This window comes from Spermophilus citellus, assembly GCF_964194105.1.
Source record: "Spermophilus citellus genome assembly, chromosome: 6".
Lineage (NCBI taxonomy): Eukaryota > Metazoa > Chordata > Mammalia > Rodentia > Sciuridae > Spermophilus > Spermophilus citellus.
This window is the reverse complement of record NC_138187.1, coordinates 29,346,852-29,363,784: the sequence shown is the minus strand read 5'-3', so window position 1 is coordinate 29,363,784 and position 16,933 is coordinate 29,346,852. Positions and strand designations below refer to the sequence as shown.

The 16,933-nt window shown below is 53.7% G+C and overlaps 1 protein-coding gene and 1 long non-coding RNA gene across 20 annotated transcripts in view; one reads left to right on the top strand and one right to left on the bottom strand.

The window, feature by feature from the left end:
- Nucleotides 1-16,933, top strand: part of CUX1 (cut like homeobox 1) — a 317,448-nt gene that overhangs the window by 89,317 nt on the left and 211,198 nt on the right. Inside the window, exon 1 of one of the 18 annotated variants that reach the window (XM_081297051.1) lies at nucleotides 12,324-12,488. The exons of the other annotated variants lie outside the window; for them this stretch is intronic. Within the exon in view, the coding sequence (XP_081153177.1) occupies nucleotides 12,339-12,488 (150 nt within the window). The 5' untranslated portion in view covers nucleotides 12,324-12,338. Of the gene's footprint in view, nucleotides 1-12,323; nucleotides 12,489-16,933 lie in introns of those variants that run through there. 18 annotated transcript variants of the gene reach the window in all.
- On the bottom strand, nucleotides 2,473-10,723 carry LOC308650756. Of its 2 annotated transcripts, none has more exons than XR_014022410.1 (3): nucleotides 10,057-10,723; nucleotides 8,917-8,990; nucleotides 2,473-4,369 (listed from the first exon to the last, which is right to left on the bottom strand). It is a non-coding gene; the product is annotated as an uncharacterized lncRNA (long non-coding RNA). The 2 variants fall into 2 exon arrangements; XR_014022411.1 differs by lacking the exon at nucleotides 2,473-4,369 and having other exon boundaries at nucleotides 5,452-8,990; nucleotides 10,057-10,218; nucleotides 10,325-10,723.

The following is a 16,933-nucleotide window of genomic DNA, read 5'->3' as shown; positions in this document are numbered from 1 at the left end:
ATTACTATATTCACATCGTCAGTAAGGCCCACTTCACAGCTTCTGCTAATTTGAAATGGCAAGTTCCAACTTTCCATAGTGAAATTACCATTTTTGTGCTATTCTATTACGTGGTGATATTTGTCCATTATTTGGGCTATGTAAACTTGGTATTATAATGACAATTAGTTGTTGAGCATTTTCTAAAATGATTTGCAATTACATCTCTTAACTGGAAGCTCGGATCTGTTCTGATGGCGTGGGAGCTTGTTGCTGGGGCCAGGCACACAGTAGGAGGCCGCTTTCCATAGGAGACCTCTGCCTGGGGTCTCACAGCAAGGTGAACCTTTAAAATAGGGTGGCCTTGGAGGGCTGCCTGCCATGCAGCCTCCGAGTGTTCATGTCATCTGGTTTCATCCCAAGAATGGAGAATGTCCCTGCTGCTATCTCTCTGTTCCCTTGGACCAGGCCTTGGGGTGGCTGGCTGGGCCTCCAGCCCTAGGGCACTGTTAATAGCCAGTCCCCACCCCTCCAGGGCTTCTGATCAGTGGCCCCAAACTGGGTCAAGGGTCTGTGATGACTGCTGACCCCCGTCTGCGCCCTGTCCAAGTCCCTGGATGTGGGCTCACTGGCCTGGTGAGCTTGTATGTTTTGTTCCCTTTTTAGCAGAGAAACTTCAGGAGGCCCAATGCAGGCCACTGCACCACTCACAGAGTGTCACAGTGTCATCCGTGGGCAGTAGACTGGGTTCAGTGAGATAAGCACAGAAACTCAGAGGAGTGTTCAGAAACCTTCCTGGTGACCTGACCTTCTGGAGACTTCCAAGCAGCATTTTTTCCCCCATATTTTATAAAAATCTCAGTCCACAGCAGATTGCAAATGGAAAAGTCTGTAGTGTCCTCTTCCCCCAGAGGATCTGGAGTGTTGGCCATTACACGTCAATGATCTCCTACTCTCTGATCGGGTTCCTAATAACAGTGTGTTTGGGATAGGCCAGGGACTGGCTCTTCCTTCTGGGCAGTGGTCTGCCTGGGAAAAACACGCAGAATTTCCTGGGTGTCCCTGAGGCAGAAGCCCGACTCACTAGGTGGCTGGCCTTGCAGAGCTTGGGCCTCGGGGCAAGAGGGGGGGGGGGTTCTGGCATGTCCTGAGTATGAGCAGCAGGTGGGCTGACCACAGCCCAGCAGATGTGACAGTTCCACTGGGGTTCTCTCTGGGGCCCCAGACCTTTCCTTCCACCCACCTCCCGTGCCTCTACACCCCACACTCCGGCCTGTGGTCCTGTGTTCTCTCCAATATACTGAGCTGGACGAGAACAGCAGCCCAGGTCCTGACCAGCCCTCTTGTCGTGCGCCCCCCCACCCCCCGCTATTGCTGCCACCCTAGAGCAGGTGTCAGTGAACTGTAGTCCAGGTGGGTGCCGTGGCACAGGTCTGTGATCCCTACAGCTCAGGAGGCTGAGGCAGGAGGATCGTAAGTTCAGAGCCACCCTAAGCAACTTAGCAAGGCTCTAAGCCACTTGGCGAGACCCTGTCTCTAAATAAACTATTAAAAAGGGTTGGGGATGGGCCTCAGTGGTTAAGTGCCCTTGGGTTCCATCCCTGATACAAAGAACAACAAAAATTAAAGAACTATAATCTATAGCCATTGGTTGGCTGTGTTTATATGAGAGAACTAAGAGTGACATTTATGTTTTAAAGTAAGCAACAGAATGCGATTTTATGATATCTAAAAATTATATGAAATTCAAGTTTCAGTGCCCAAGGTTTTTTTTTTTTTCACATTTTTTTTTTTTTTGCTGGTGCATTACCAAAGTTTGTTTTTTATTGTTAGAGTATATCTAGAATGCATTTCTAAAGTTTGCATATCAATCACATTTAAGTGGTATTAAGGGGATAGCCAGTGTTGTAGGACCGTCACCACTGTCCATCTCCAGAACTGTTTCATCCCATACTGAGGCTCTGCTAATAAAGTTTTATTGGGATGCGGCCTTGCACCTTGGCTTCCCTGTTTTCTGCCGCTGCTGTGTGCTCCAGCACAGAGCTGAGTGGTTGCAGCAGATGCTGTGTGACCTGCAGAGCCGCCAGTATTTACTATCTGGCCCTTTCCAGAAAAAACTGGCTGACCCCTGCCTTGGTGCAGACTCCATCTAGCCGGCTCACCGCCTCCAGTCGTGCTCCCTTTTGGCCTCTGTCCCCAGAGCTGTCCCTGAACCACACTCTGATTGCTTACTTCTGTGGCATCTCATAGATGAATGTGGTATTCCCTGCCTTGTCCCTGGCACCCCCAGGCCCAGAATAATAACACTAGGTTTTGAAGGCTCTGAAAAGTCCACAGAGAAGAAACCTGCCAAATATTGATGAACCAGCACCTTCCAAAAGTCACGGGACCACCGGTGTCTTATCACCTCTCCACATTCGACCACAGGGGTTCACAAATCTTTATTGTAAAGGGTCACATTTGTCAAATGCCACAGGCTTTGCCAGCCACACTCTCCTTTGCAGCTCGTAGACTCTGTATAGACAGTACAGAGATGATGGGGGGCTGTGTTCTGGTAACCTTTATGGGGGTGTGGGGAGAGGAGCTGGCTGCAATCCCAGTGATTTGGGAGGCTGAGACAGGAGGATTGCAAATTTAGTAAGACTCTGTCTCAAAAAATAAAAAAGGTTTGGGGATGTAACCTAGTAGTAAAATATCCTTGGCTCAATTCCCAGTACCAAAAAATAAATTTAAAATTTAAAAGGCCACAGGTCAGATTTGGCTCATGGCTGTGGGTCACTGACCTCCCTAGAATCATGGACCTGGATTGGTAGCAGGTCTTAGCCCCCAGGAATTCTTTGGAAAAGCACATTTTTGGGTCCACTCCAGACCCACTGAGCCAAAACCCCCCAGGGTGGGGCTGGCAGCCTGTGCTTTCACCAGCCTCAGCAGCCAGGTGCCAGAATCCCTGGATAGAACCCAGGTATGTGCTGGGGTACCAGCGAGGACGAAGGCTAGCACCAGAGGGACAGCCCTGTGCCACCTGGTCTCTGACCAGTGTCCCCCTACATTGGTAGCTCTGTACTGAGGCTGGACTGCCTTGGGGTTCTGGAATGTGCCATCCCCTTCCCTACGTGTCTGCACAGTGTGCTCGTGGAATGACGCCTTGCTCCTGCCGCCACTGCCTTGCTCCTCACGTGTGCCCTCCCCTTGTCTGCACTGTGCCTGTCTGAGCAGGACACCTCTCGTGTGTCCTGCTGCGACTGGTGGCCTTCCTGTTTGGACAGGGGCTCCTCAGGCAGGGCATTTACCTGCCTCTGTACTCTGGCACCCAGAGGCAGGCAGAACAGCGAGGGGAATGAGCAGAGGAACTGGCGCGGGCCGCAGACGCTGGTTTGGTGACGTGCCTGAGGCAGACTGGGGAAGTCGAGTCAGCACCCGGGGGTTCCTGGTTTTCTGTGGTTCTGGGAAGCACTCACGGTGGGAGGCCGCCAGTCATTTCCTCTTCCCCCCCACTCTGACTCACTGATTGATTGATGTTTGGAAATTGTGACTCATTTTGTTAGAGAAGGAACAGGAAATTTTCTTCTCCCCCTTCTCCCTCCCTTTCAAATAAGTAATAAATAAAGGCGGCTGACACTCCACTTGGTGCAGCGAGAAGCCTTTAAATACATTTCTGGTGTTTGTGATTGGTGGCTTCTTGCAGATCTTTATTAGAAGCAAGTGTGTTTGTGTGCACCTCTCTTGTTTATGTGAACAAGTGGGCGTGTGGATCTGCACTCCCTCTTTTGGAAGATACCCGCAGAGCCGAGGCTCCTCTGCAGGAATACAGTGTGTCCACTTCTCCTTTAGTGAGAAGTGCCAGGAGGGGCCTCACTACCTCAGAGTTTCAAAATGAATTCCCTGGGTGGTGAGTAATGATATCTTAAGCTGGCTTATTAAACGTGAGAGAATAACATGTTCTAGGTCTGCATCACGTACCAGTGTAGATAAGGCCCAGTCAGCTGGCCTCCAGGCCTAGGCTTACATGGGTGATGGACACATCCAGGCGCCTGTTTTGCCTCACGACACGAGGCTGCAGTGGATGCCCAGCCATGGCTTTTAAGGGCCTCCTCTGGGGAGACCCAGAGAGGGGCATCGGTTCTCCTGTCACCATAATGGTGGACACAGCTTAATTCCCTCCATGTCCAGTGTGTCCTAAATGTTTTACGGTTTGGTTGTGGAAAACTCACCAATGAATCCAAGGTCTCTGTGATTGTAGTGCACAGCCAGGGGCCAGGGAATGCTGGCCGTGGCAGTTATGTTATTATTGCTGTCTTCTCTGGGTGCCAGGCACCATGTCTCGTGTCTTTAGGGGCTCTGATGTCATTACTGCCTTCGATGGCCTCACCATGTAGGTTTCTTTCTGTCCCTGTTGTGGAGAGAGGAAGCTGTTGTGTGCTTCCCAGAAGAATCACTTGCTTCTGGCTACACAGCTGTTTGCAGGTGACGCACACCTGGGTCCCCCACACTCACTGCCCGATGGTGATGAGCTGTGCACCCCTCTGCTTGCCCTGGTGCTGAGGACTGGATCACATGGTCAAGGGTGTCCTGTGTAGAAATGTTCCAGCTTCCAGTTGAAAGCTGTTGACATGCAGGCTCAAGGAAGGCCAAGGGCCATCTCCCTGCTGTGAAGTAGGGACCTGACCCCCAGGGTGGGGGCCCCTTCCGCTTCTCAGAGGCAGCAGTAGTGGACACCTGCTGCCCGTTTCCACTGTGCTGAGCACCTTAGTTATTCCCCCTTCAGTCTTTACCATAACCCTGTGAGAGTCGTGATATTAAGCCTGTTTCATAGACTGGAGGAAACTGGCCTCTCAGCTGGTGAGTGACAGAGATGGAGCTCCACAGATTGGGCTGGTAGCTCAGCAGCAGGCACATGCAACCCTGCACCCCTACCTCCTCAGCTCGGCATGGCCTAGGGAACCCTCAGCGGGCTCCTGTCCTGGCTTGGGGCCTTCCTGGGCCAGTTGAGAGGTCTGGGAGTGCATCCTAACCACTGGCCCTGATCCCAGGCCTCTCTGGCTTGTGGATGGCACCCTTGGGAGGAGATCTTTGACATGGACCTTTCCCACTCAGAGGAAGTCTTGGGCCTGGGGAGTCTGTCTCACTTGGGGAGATGGACAGAGCTATAGAAATCCTGCCTTTTTAAACTGTGTCTAAGGTCAAAGAGCAGAGAGGTCCGTGATCCCAGTGACTTGGGGGGGCCGGAGGCAGGAGGGTCGCAAGTCAAGGCCAGCTTCGGCAACTCAGCAAGACCCTATCTCAAAATAAAATTTTAAAAAGGCTGCAGCTCAGTGGCAAAGCACCCCTGGGCTCGGTCTTTAGTACCAAAAAAAAAAAAAAAAAAAAAGGAAAAAGGAAAGACAGCTGCCGTGGAGGATAGAAGTGTCTCCCCTGTCTTAGGACAGAGGCAGAGCCCCACAGAAACAGCAAAGTCACTGCCTCGGTCAGCCTGTGGCCTCCACGGTGCCACTGAGGTCATTTCCATTTCTGTGTCAGGATCAGGCTTTGCAGAGATAGGCCAGTTATATTTACCACCATAGCTTATTAGCATCCGACACCAGATACGCAGGATTGTGATCTGAGTCACGAAAGGATATTTAGTTTGTGAGTGGGTAAAGCGGGTCAGTTTGTTTAAAAAAAAAAAAAATCAGTGGAACTATGGGATAAGTTTCTCTCAGGAGCTTCTGGGGTGGGGGCGAGATAGGAGGGCCAGTGCAGACCCCTGGTTCCCTCAGCCTAGCAGCCCCATTTCTGAGAAGCCACCCTAAGGAGCAGAAATGAGACATGCGTCCCGAGCTTTATGAATAAGAACATTCACGACCGTGTTATTTGTCATGCTTTAAGGCTGGGAGCAGCCTGGTGTCTAAAGTGGGGAGTGGTTAGATTATGTTAAACCCATTCACCGAAATTATGATGTAACCCGTATTCTTTTCTAAGACTACTTATTAAGACTGTGGAAAATTATAATATAACCTAAAGTAAAGTATCACCCTAGTTTTAGAAAAGAAAAATGAGATATAAAGACGGTGCACACGCCCGCACATGCAGCATGTCACCTGCGCACAGGGCTGTGAGCACACGGCTCGGGGAGGAGCCCGTAGGGGACGCGCTCACAGCCTTAGCGGGGCTTATTTCTGGATGGTGTGAGACTGATTTTTAAAAAATTTCTTTGTCGTGCTTTTCTGTATTTTCCAAGTCTTCTCTGGTGAGAATGTCACTTGTTAATCTGAAAACAGTAACCAAGAAAATGTCCCACCAACTTTACAAAATAGAGAAGACTTTTTAAAGAGCCCCTTAATGATTCGGTGCTCCCCACATTCTCATGTGGGGACTGGGCCCATTGCAGGAGCTTCGGAGCCCGCACCCAGAGAGTCCAACTGCGCCAGGGTCACTTCCCTGAGATGGATGCACCATTGAAACCTCCCATGGAGTGGTAGGAGGCAAAGGGATGGAACAGAGTGATGTAGCCCTAACCTGGGGCACTTGAGCGCAGTGGCCGCGGCGCTGTCCCGTGTCCTCTCACGGATCCTGGGAGGCATGAGGTGTGTTGGTGGGTGAAGACAGCACTGCTGTAGGGTTCCAGCCGGAGGGCAGGGACAGGCTGGTGAAGAGCAGGGCACTGGAGGCGATGGGCACCGGCAAGGGCAGAACCAAAGGGGGCTGAGGGGCGGAGGATGCATGTCACAGGAGCCGAGTGTGTGCTGAGACAGGGTCAGTAGCTCCAGGGACTTAGAAGTCTGTTCTGTTCAGGAGATAAGAATCTGGAGCACTTGGTTCAGTGGGCAGCATGTCCAAGAAGGGCTGTGGGTGGCACTGAGGTTGTGACTGTCCGTTATCATGGCACGAGATGGTCCCCCTTTATCTAAGGAAAGCTGATTTCTCGAGCACTCGCCTCCCCTGAGTTGTGTGTGTGTGTGTGTGTGTGTGTGTGTGTGTGTCCGTCCGTCCGTCCCCGGGCAGCACTTGGGCGGGACGCTCATGCCATCCTCTCTGATTTGTGGGTCTGTCTGTCTGTCCTTGACGCACCGTCTCTGGTGGTGTGGCATTGCTGATCATGCCATTCTGGGAGCATTTTGTTCTCAAATGGTTTGTTTTTCTGGCCATTATGTAGCTGATCAGAGAGAGGCCTCCAGGGAGTGGGGATGGGGGACTTTTGTGCTGACTCGGAGCCCCTCGGGCTTTGCCAGTGCTCTGGAGAGGCGGGAAGCCCAAGTGGCACCTCGCCCTCCTTCTGTGGAGGCCTCGATGCCCAGGCTAGAGCGCTGCCTCTTCTCTGCTGTGCCCCTTCTCCCCAGCACGTTCTCTTCTCTCCTGCGTGCTCCTGGTCTGGGAGGCTGCTGTTGCCATTGCCTAATTAATAGGGACGTGTTCTCCTGAGGATTCCTCCACGGACATGTCCTGTTTGAACATGGTGCAGCCTGTGGACCCTTTTAAACAAGTCCCGTGCTTGCCTCTTTATAGGGCAATAACTCGGTGAGTTTTGCAAGGCTCTTCAGAATACCATTGTTCTTTTAAAAAGAATGGGTTTGCTGTTTTAATAAGTCTTTAATGCCACTGAGACGCCGTAACTTGGCACAGTTGCCTCATGATAGCAAGGTCCCTTGAAACGCAGTTGGGAGAAGGCTTGTGGCTGTGCTGTTGTCCAGGATAGCCCGTCACACGCTGCTTCCACCCCGACTGAAGTCACGACCACGTTTCCCCCTGTTCTTTTCAGTTTTGTTATTCTGAAATTTCTCTGAAATCTGCTCGGCTTCCAGCCAGCTTCACCGTGCCCACTGAGCTCCGTTCCCGGTTTCACTCATGGGACTTCCATGTAAAGGAGAATTGAAAGATTTTCAGATGATTGACTGTGGGATTCTTACCAAGGAGCGATGGAGAAGCGGTGGCTTTGGGTGAACCTGCAAAGAGCCCTTAATGCATGTCTCCAGCGGCGACCTTCCCTGAGCCTGGTCACGTACAGGGAATGCAGTGCAGAGGCTGGGTTTCCTATGCATTTGTCCCTGCTGTAGTCCTGTGGTCAGGCTGGCTGCTGCCACTCGGGTGGTAGAGTCTGGAGGCTCCCTCTTCCCCCTTTCTCATAGATGTCCACTAAAAGTCCCTCTTGCCAGTGACCATGCCCAGGCTAGATGGCAGGCTTAACTGGGCCTCTGGGTGCAGCAAGGTGTGGCCTCCAGGTGTCTGGACATAGTGGTCCAGGGATGAGGGAGCAGGAGATGGAAGATGCGCCCGTGATGAAAGTCACCAGGGATTAGATTGGCATTTGGAGAATTTGAGACACTAGTGAGACCTCCAGGCAGAGCTGCCCAAGGGACAGGCTGACCCTCAGGAGAGTGGTGTTGATCTGGGAGTAGATTTGGGTGCTGTGGACCTGGAGACAGGGCCTATCCGTATGTCCCTTGTCACTCTGAAAGCACGACCATGGAAAAAGTGTTTGCGCTCCAGTCCTCAGTTTCCTGTCTGCAGACACCTGAAGATCTGCCATCCTAGGGTGTGAGGTCACAAGAGCTGGATGCACGTGAAAGTGCTTTGTAAACCCCAAGCCAGCTGTAAATGTTAGTTCTCATGGTTGTCACCGCGCTTGAGTTAGGGTGTAACCTGCCACAGCCTCTGGTAGGCATGGCACTCTGCAGCCCCACATGCAGGTTTGCAGGGCACGTTATTATCTGATTGTTCCTCAGTCACAGTATCGATTGGTATTAGAACAATCAAAGCAATGCATTTTCAAAAGCAGCCGGCAGTGGCCATGCTTTGAAGGGTTGCACAACCATTAGAAATTGTTTGCGGAGAGAGTTTGTAGTGCATGCGGCAGATTTAAGTAGAAAAAGCAACTTAGGAAGTATAGAGTATTATTACAATTACAAAAGAAAAATGCAGGAGAACTCTGGAAGGAACCATGCCAGGATCTTAAGTGGGTACCTTAGAAGGTAGGACTTAGTAATTTTTCTGTTTATGCTCATCCTTGCTTGAGATATACTCTGCCGTTGAAGTAACTTCAGTCATCAGAAAAAAAATAATGAATTAACAATAACAGCAGGACACACCCCCTTCCAAGTACAGGTGAGAATTAGAAACTGAAGAACTGAAAAGACACATACATTGACTTAATCGTTCTAATATTCCCTGCGACTCCCCTCGCCTCCAACACCGTTTTCCATCTGGCAGCCGTAACGTGACTCCAACTACACAGAAACTGTGAACGAAACCAAAATGTCCCCGTGCAGAGTCTCAGATTGTTCTGCCCTTATGGATCTCCTATTTAAGATTTTTGATAATGAAATTTGATCTTGATTTCCATAAAAGCTATTGTGTATTAATTTAACATTTCTCGGTGGTGTTTTCAGCAGCCCTGGAGACCGGAGGTGGGGAATTGCTATTTATCTTTGATTTTGCCCACGTGTGCCGTGGATTTGGCTCTGTAGTGAGTGTGAATGGATGTGCTCTTGTGTCACTAGAGGTGTGCGTGAGGATGTGGGGCTGTGTAAGCAGTCCTTCCTGGGAGAAGTGGGCTTCCTGGTCCCTATCTTCTTCGATTCCTCCCTTTGGTGGTGAGGAATGACTGGCCACTTGCGGTTCCGTGGTACCAGATCCTGGTCTGTCTGGGGGGCTTTCTTCTTGCTGTGGCACCAGCTTGTACCTCTGTCCTGCTTTCGTTGCCCCTTTTCCTCCCCTCAGTCTCCTGCCCCTGCTCTGGCTGGTGCCCCTGCATCCTCTGGCTGTCCCTGCCAGTCCCTCTCTGGTGCAACCTGCCATCTTTCTCCAAAACTGTCCCTTTCTCTCACCTCCAGAAAATCCTACTGGTAATCTTCACCCCTTCTGCTGAGTCTAGCACCAGGACACGCACGTGGACGCCTGTCCTCCTCCTCACTGACGCTTTGCTGCTAATGGGTGGGGAGGGGTCACGTTGGTGAGCTGCCCATCCAGCACCCCAGGTTTGCTCCCGTGCGTTTCTTCAGTGAACACCCACGGCAGGGTCCGCACAGGGGACTTGAGCAGGGGCCACGCGGCTCCCGACGCAGTCCTGGCCCAGCAGCTCCTCCCTGCACCTGGGGTCCTCACCTTTCTGCTCATGAAGTGGCCACGGGTGGAGCTCAGCAGGTGGAGGGCAGAGGCTGCCGGGGAGGGAGGCTCCTGGAAGAAGGCAGAAGCCACAGGCCAGAGGAGAGAGGGTCACACTAGAGTCCTGGTCCTGATTTGGCCACCAGCTGGCCACTGCCCCATCTGAAAATGGAATAATGACATGGGGAGGCTTCTGGTCCCGGATTCCCTGTTGATAGGGCAGGCCTCTGAACGGCAACTATAAAGAAAATAAAGCTCAAGGACAAACCAAGAAATGGCTGCAGGCATTTGCACCCTGGTTTTTATCACCAGGACCCCGGGCTTGTTTGGAATCCCAGCCAGTTAGCTGGAATCATCTTTTTTGCAGAGGGTGTTCCACAGGGTGCAGGGTGCAGAGGTATCCCCAGGAAAGGACCTAGTCACCTGCTCACTCTGGCCAGCTGCCCTGAGTCCCCAGTGGTCCTGCATCCAGCACATTTCTCAGATGCTCGGGAGGCAGTGCACAGCCAGGGTTGCCCCGTGAGGGAGCCAGGCCTCCCAGGATAGGTTCTGATCTCACTTAAACTGTGTGACCTCGGCGAGCCACCTACCCTCTGTGTCTCTGCCTTTCAGCTGTAAAGAACTGCCCTCACAGGGTAGAGCGCCCGCCTGGCACGGGCGAGGCCCAGGGTTCGGTCCTCCACACCACATATAAATAAATACATAAATAAGATAAAGGCATCGAGTCCAACTACAATAATAAAAAAAAGAACTGCCCCCACTATTCCCACAGGTCCTCTGTCCCCCTTTGGGAGTCCTGATTTAAGCCACAGAGGTTGCAGATTCAGAGAACAGCAAATAAACCCTAGCGCCTCAGAGCACCCGGAGCTGGGAGGGGAGTGGGGAGGGGTGCAGCTGGCCCACCCCCCCAGGCCTCACCCAGAGGATAGTGTCCTTTGAACCAGAGCAGGGGAGGGTGTCCCCCTCCTGTGAACCCACTGGTGACACAGATGGGCTTGTGCAACAGGCTTCTTATCTGGTCCCACCAAATCTCGGGAGTCTGATTTATTTCCAGAAAAGAGACCAGGGCTGTTCCTTTCCAGCACGAGAACGTGTGTGGGGGACTCCACGGGGTGGTGGGCTTGGCCGGCCGCTGGTGCCTCTCCTTCACGTCATGTTCTGAACCAGGCCTGCCTGGAGGTGCCTGGCAGGAGGAGCGGGGTCCCAAGCTGTGGCCCTGGCACGGGGGATGGCGGGCCTGAGGAGGGGCATCAGTCCTCCCCGGATGGCCGCACTTGGTCCCTTTCCTGGCTCGGCTTTGTGGTCTTGCAGAGCCGCAGCGCCCAGCGGACCTCTGCCGTTGCCTCCTCAGCCCACTCCCATTCCGGGTTCCCTGCACGGGCGTCTGCTCCCTCCATAGTGACTCAGCAGCCCGGTGAGCCCCAGCCATCCACGGAGTCACGCGCCCTGTCTGAAGGAGTCTGTGGGGACCCAGGAAGCACAGGCCACAGTGGCCCAGGCTGGGCTGCGGACAACTCCCTGGGGCTACGAGTGGGGGTGCAGGTGAGCTTTGGGGGTACAGGCGAGCTGCAGGGGTGAGCGTGCTCCTGAGACTTTCAAAAGTGTCTTCTTGAGACAGGGAACCAGGACTCGTCCCTACCTTTAGTACTTTTAGTAGAGTTAAGGGAGTAAGTGACTGGTCCCCAACCCCGTTGAGAGGCTTTGGGAGCTGAAGGACTCAGACCTGATGTTGGTGGCCCCCGGTAGCAGAGGAGCCTGCCTGGCTCCCATGCTGTCACGTGCACTGTGACCCTGGGCCCACCCTTGGGCCTTGGTGTTTTCACCTCACAGTGGGGGCTGTAACTCACTGTGAGCATTTAGAACAGCCTGGCCCCTCACGAGACAGGCCTGACAGGTGGGCAGTTCTGGTCACTGAGAGCAGGCGGGGGCATACATGGGAAGCACCCACCTGCTACTGCCATGAACCTTCTCGTGAGCTGGGGGCCCATGCAGACTGCTTTGTTTCTGTAGACAGCTACGGTCACCTCTGCTAGACACCAGGAGCTTTGGGCACAGATGGATCCCTCATCACAAGGTGCCCCAGCAGTGGCTGGGCAGGTAAGGCAAGGGCTGTATTCTTTACAGTCTCCACAGACAGATGCCATCACGTGTAGCAAGTGGCAGAGTGGAATTCAGGTCCCAGTACGGGAGATGGACCTTGGCTGGAAGACCTGAGAACAGCATGTCCCTGAAAGGGTAGCATTAGTTACAGGGTGAGCCATCCCAGGAGTCATTATCTGGAGATGCTGCTCAGGAAGTATGGCTTCTCCCATGACCTGGAGTCTGCAGGTCTCAGGAGTGGACCCGGCCCCTGCAGACTCAGGGAGCCTCCTTCTGCCCATTGTCCCTTGACTGCCTCTGTGCTGGCCTCTGCTCAGGACAGCAGGCACATGGTGAGCCAGGGACGAGCGTGGAGGAGGGTCCGAGGGACTGAGTGGGAGGTGAGGAGCAGGGATGGAGGCAGGATCCCCCCACCCTGCACCCCTCTGCAGCCTGAAGCTGGCACTTACTCCTGGAGCCCTGTGTGGCCCACTTGATTCTCTCCTTCCCTGAGGTGCTGCCCAGTTCACCACGGCTGGCATCTAGGCTTGTGAGACTTCTCAGCCACCCATTCCTAGGTGGTGGCCGAGCATGGTCCCCTTGGCTGTGGTAAGCTCACCTGCCATGATGTGGGGCTGTCCTGCCCTGTTCCCTCATGCCACCCGCTGGTGTCATTTTGGTGGGGAACATTCTAGAGGAAGATCCTCAGGGGGAGGTGGGCGTCCCATGCCGTTAGAGCTCTGGGACTCGGGCACGTGAAGCTGTGCATGTTGAGATCTCGCGTTACTTGTGTGTGGGGGGGGGGGGCGAGCAGTGGGCAGGAGGGCAGGTTTTCATGGGATGATCAAGCAGATGGGTGAGCCCCACCCTCTCCCCTGTGCCAGAGCCTCTGCCCAGGTGGCTCGTGCTGTCAGGCAGAGGCTGGCTCCGTGGAAGAAGCTGGCATGAGAGGAGGCAGGAAAGGGGAGGGCAGCCCGTGCCCGGGTTTGTGCCTGCTGTGCCTGAGAGCCAGCACTGCGTCCTCCGTGTCCTCGTGTGTCTGGGAGGGTCTGAGCTCTGCCGGCCTGCCTCCGCACGCCCTGACCATGCAGGCTCTGAGTGTCAAGGGCCTCAGGGTTGGATCTTTGTGTGTGTGTCTCATGCATGGTGGTGGCCTGGTCACATGTATTCCAAAAAGTCCCTGTAGGTCGCCGCTGTGTGGAGAGGGCCAGGGCTTGCCTGATGTCACTTGGCTGGTGACCTGCAGGTCTGGCTTACTTGACCCGCCACTCCTCCAGGGTTGGGGGCCCATGCAGACCATTTTGTTTCTGTAGACAGCTGCAGTCACCTCTGCTGGACACCAGGAGCTGTGGGCACAGATGGATGGCACCCTTGGGAAGACATCTTTGACACGGGCCTTTCCCACTAGAGGGAGGTCCTGGGCCTGGAGGGTCTGCCCCAGCCCCTGTGCTTCCCATTCCCCTGAGGCATGCTTGAGAAGGGAGGGCATGTGTGACCGTGTGACCACGACGACCTGGTTCTGCAGGGCTGGGCCTGCTCCTGGGGGGCACCCCTCCCCGGTTCCTCTGCCTGTCCAGCGCTGCCTGCTGGAGGCCGCTGCCCTAGTCCTCTGGTGACAGCCTCAGCCTGTTTCATTTTGCGGCCTGTCCTGTCTGGTTCCCTGGGCCCGACTTGCCCGGTGTGACGGGGAAGTGTCCTCACTCCTGCCCGGGTGCTCTCACCAGACAGGGCAGCCCCCACCGTTGGACGTACTTCAGGCCACCGGGTCCTGTGCGGGGTGCCTCGTGTTCCTGCTGAGAGTGGGCCCCACGGGGAGGCTGTGCTCCTCCCACAGGTGCCCCGCTGTGCTGGTAGTGGTACCAGTTCTCCTTCCCAGACCAGGTCTCCAGCCCTGCAGGGACACCAGCTGGAAAAGCTGCCAGGAAGTGGCTCTTCAGTGTCCCAGTCTGGTGGTGGCAGCACGGAAGCTCCGGGCCATTGGAGGCTGTGGCCTAGCCATCTCCTGCAGGCCTCCTGTTACCACACCAGGCCAGAAAAATGGAACGAGTTGCCAACATTTAGGGACGAGGAGTGTAGGTCTGAGGAGACTGCAGAGGGGGGCACGTGTGGCAGGCACGGACGGCCCCCAGGGAACGTGTCTCTGAGACAGTGGGCATGAGCGCTGAGTTTCTGGGTATTTGACGGTATTGGAATTATTGTCATTATCTGTAGAAGTGACCATGGTGTGGGGTTGCTTTTCTTTAAGGCTCCTTGCCTTTAGAGCTTCACACCGAAACGCTAGCCAGTGTGATGGACAGCTGAGGTCCACCGCAGTAGTGGAGTGAGGGCAGGTGCCGCAGGCTGGTGAGTCACTGCTGGACACGGTGACGGGCAGTGTGGGCTGATGGCATCGTTCGCTTGTCCTGGTGTGTTTCTAAAATTTCATTTTGTGTTGCACACGAGAACTTTCTGGCTCTGGGAGACTCAGAAGGTCTGGGGTGGCTGGAACTTTTGGGTGTAGACGTGTGATTGGGCAGATGGAGGGAAGGACAGGAAGGGCAAGACACAGGGCCGAGGCCCTGAAGGGCACCCCACCTGTGGAGCAGTGACCCCGGGCCACACGTACCTGCCAGGATGACATTGGAGCTGAGGCTGCGTGGGCCAAGTGGAAGGACCTCACCCCCGGCTGGCTGGTGCCAGGTGTCCCTATCAAACTGGAGTCGATGGCCCCCTCCCAGCACTTCCACCCCACCCTGCAGTCGGAGCTGCCTTCGGGAGGAAATTATTTGGACTCTTTTCCTATTTTACACATTTGTGACTTAGCTAAGTGTCTGTTTCGATGACTAATCAAGCCCTAACAGCTTCTACAACACCGTGCTGGACCCACAGTGGCTGATGATTTGCATTCGTCCCCATTGGGAAAGATTCAGAACTGCAGGGTTTAGAAGTGTTTAAAAGCTTTTTGTTTGTGTGATGTTCAGTGGATACAAATCCTAATGCGAATAAGGGTCTGCAACTGCTTTAAAGAAGTAAACTCACTGTGCTTGGCCTGGGCGAGTGTCCGTCAGTGGTGAAAACCACAGTGCACCTCCTAGGAGCCAAGTCGCCTAACTGAACCACATCCTTGCTGTGACCTGCACTGCATGAGGGCAGTGCCCCGCTGCACACGCAGAGGCCTGTGAGGGCCCCAGGAGCGTCAGGACATGCCCTGCACAGGCCTCCTCCTACAGGCCCGTTTCCTCATCTCCAGGTGGTCAGCGATTTGGAGTAATGGAAATGCCTCAAGGGCTTTGTCCATTGTCATTTGATCTGTCTTTAACAGAAAAAAAGAAGTGACAGGGTCTTCCTATATCAAGTGCATAATCAAATGTGGGCATTAAGAGGCCACGGCCAACTGAGTGCAGAGGCTGAGGCAGGAGGATTGCAAGCTTGAGGCTGGCCTCTGCAACTCAGATTCTATCACAAGAAAAAATAAGAATAAAAGTGACCAAGGCTGAGGCTCAGGTGGGCTTCCTGGTCAATCCATTCAGACTTTCTATTGCTTCTAAAGTAGTCGAGAGTCTTGTTTGAATGTGTGAAGAGTCCCAGGAGCAGTCTAGAATTCTTTGGCCTTTCCCAGGATGTCCTGCTGCCTGAATGGGAGGCAGAGGAGCACTTGGGGAGGGCCAGTTGCTGGGGGGAGCAGATCTGGAGGGTCGGCTGGCCCTGCAGTTGGCAGCCCTATGGCCTTGGGCTGGGCGCCCCGCTCCCAGCAGGCTTCCTCATGCATCCAGGGGCTGAGGCCCATTACGGCTGGCCCTGCTGGCTAGAGTCTTGCTGCCCATGGCTGACCCGCGACTTGAGAGCTGAGCACACGGACACCCAGACCTTCCTGGGCCTTTAAAAGAGAAACCCCGAGTGAAGGGTCTGAGCCTGTTGCAAACATGAGCGAGCAAGTCACACTTTTTGAAGTTCACCTCTTTTTTCAAGACTAGAATCCTCCTAATAAAGAGAACTCCAAAGTCAAGTTCAGCTCTGCATTCCCAGCTTTCCCAGGGTGCGGGTTTATAGAATCACACGCTTTCAGTGGCTGAAAGGAACTTCAGCTGTACAGTCACTTCAGTGTTGTGTAGCATGGCCTAAAATAGTTTGAAACTGAATTTCAAGCCTCTTTTGGCCAGATCAAAGAAACCCAAACTTCTAAAAATACCAAATTAGCTTTTTAAGCATAGTTTCTATCTTTAGTTGAAAATGTGTGCAGTGTGTGCTTCTGGAACCTGCTTAAATATGTACCCACAGAAATTAGCATTTACCTTGAGAAATGAGGCCTTTGGCCCTCGGTAATGATTAAGTGACTCTGCCTCTGACCCTGGGTCCCATGGTGTCTGGGGGCCTCCTCCCTCTTCCCTCTGAAGCCCTCCTGTCTCTTGCTGGAGTTGGTTGTGGTACAAAAGAGGTTACATTTTTGAAGCCCAAGATGGAAAGACATGAGGCAGAGCTTGTAGTTTACATGTCAAAACTTAAAATGGATATTCCCACCCAGGGCACAGTCAGAAATATTTGTATTTGGGTTTCAAATGTGTTGTGGGATGCTGTGTGCGGCAGATTGGCCTTTCTAATTGCTGTGCTGGTTAAAATTCAAACGAGGCTCCGCTCTTTCTGCCAGCATTGAGTGACAGCTGCTGAACGTGGCCCAGGATCTGGCTGAGCGATGGGGTGGGCAACCTGGGGTGGGCAGCTGGCAGCAGACCAGCCCAGAGAAGTTGTCGAGCTGGACTTGTGGTGCTTCCGTGCGGTGCTGGGGAGCCAGAGCTCACTGCCGGGCGTCCTGTGGGTTGCC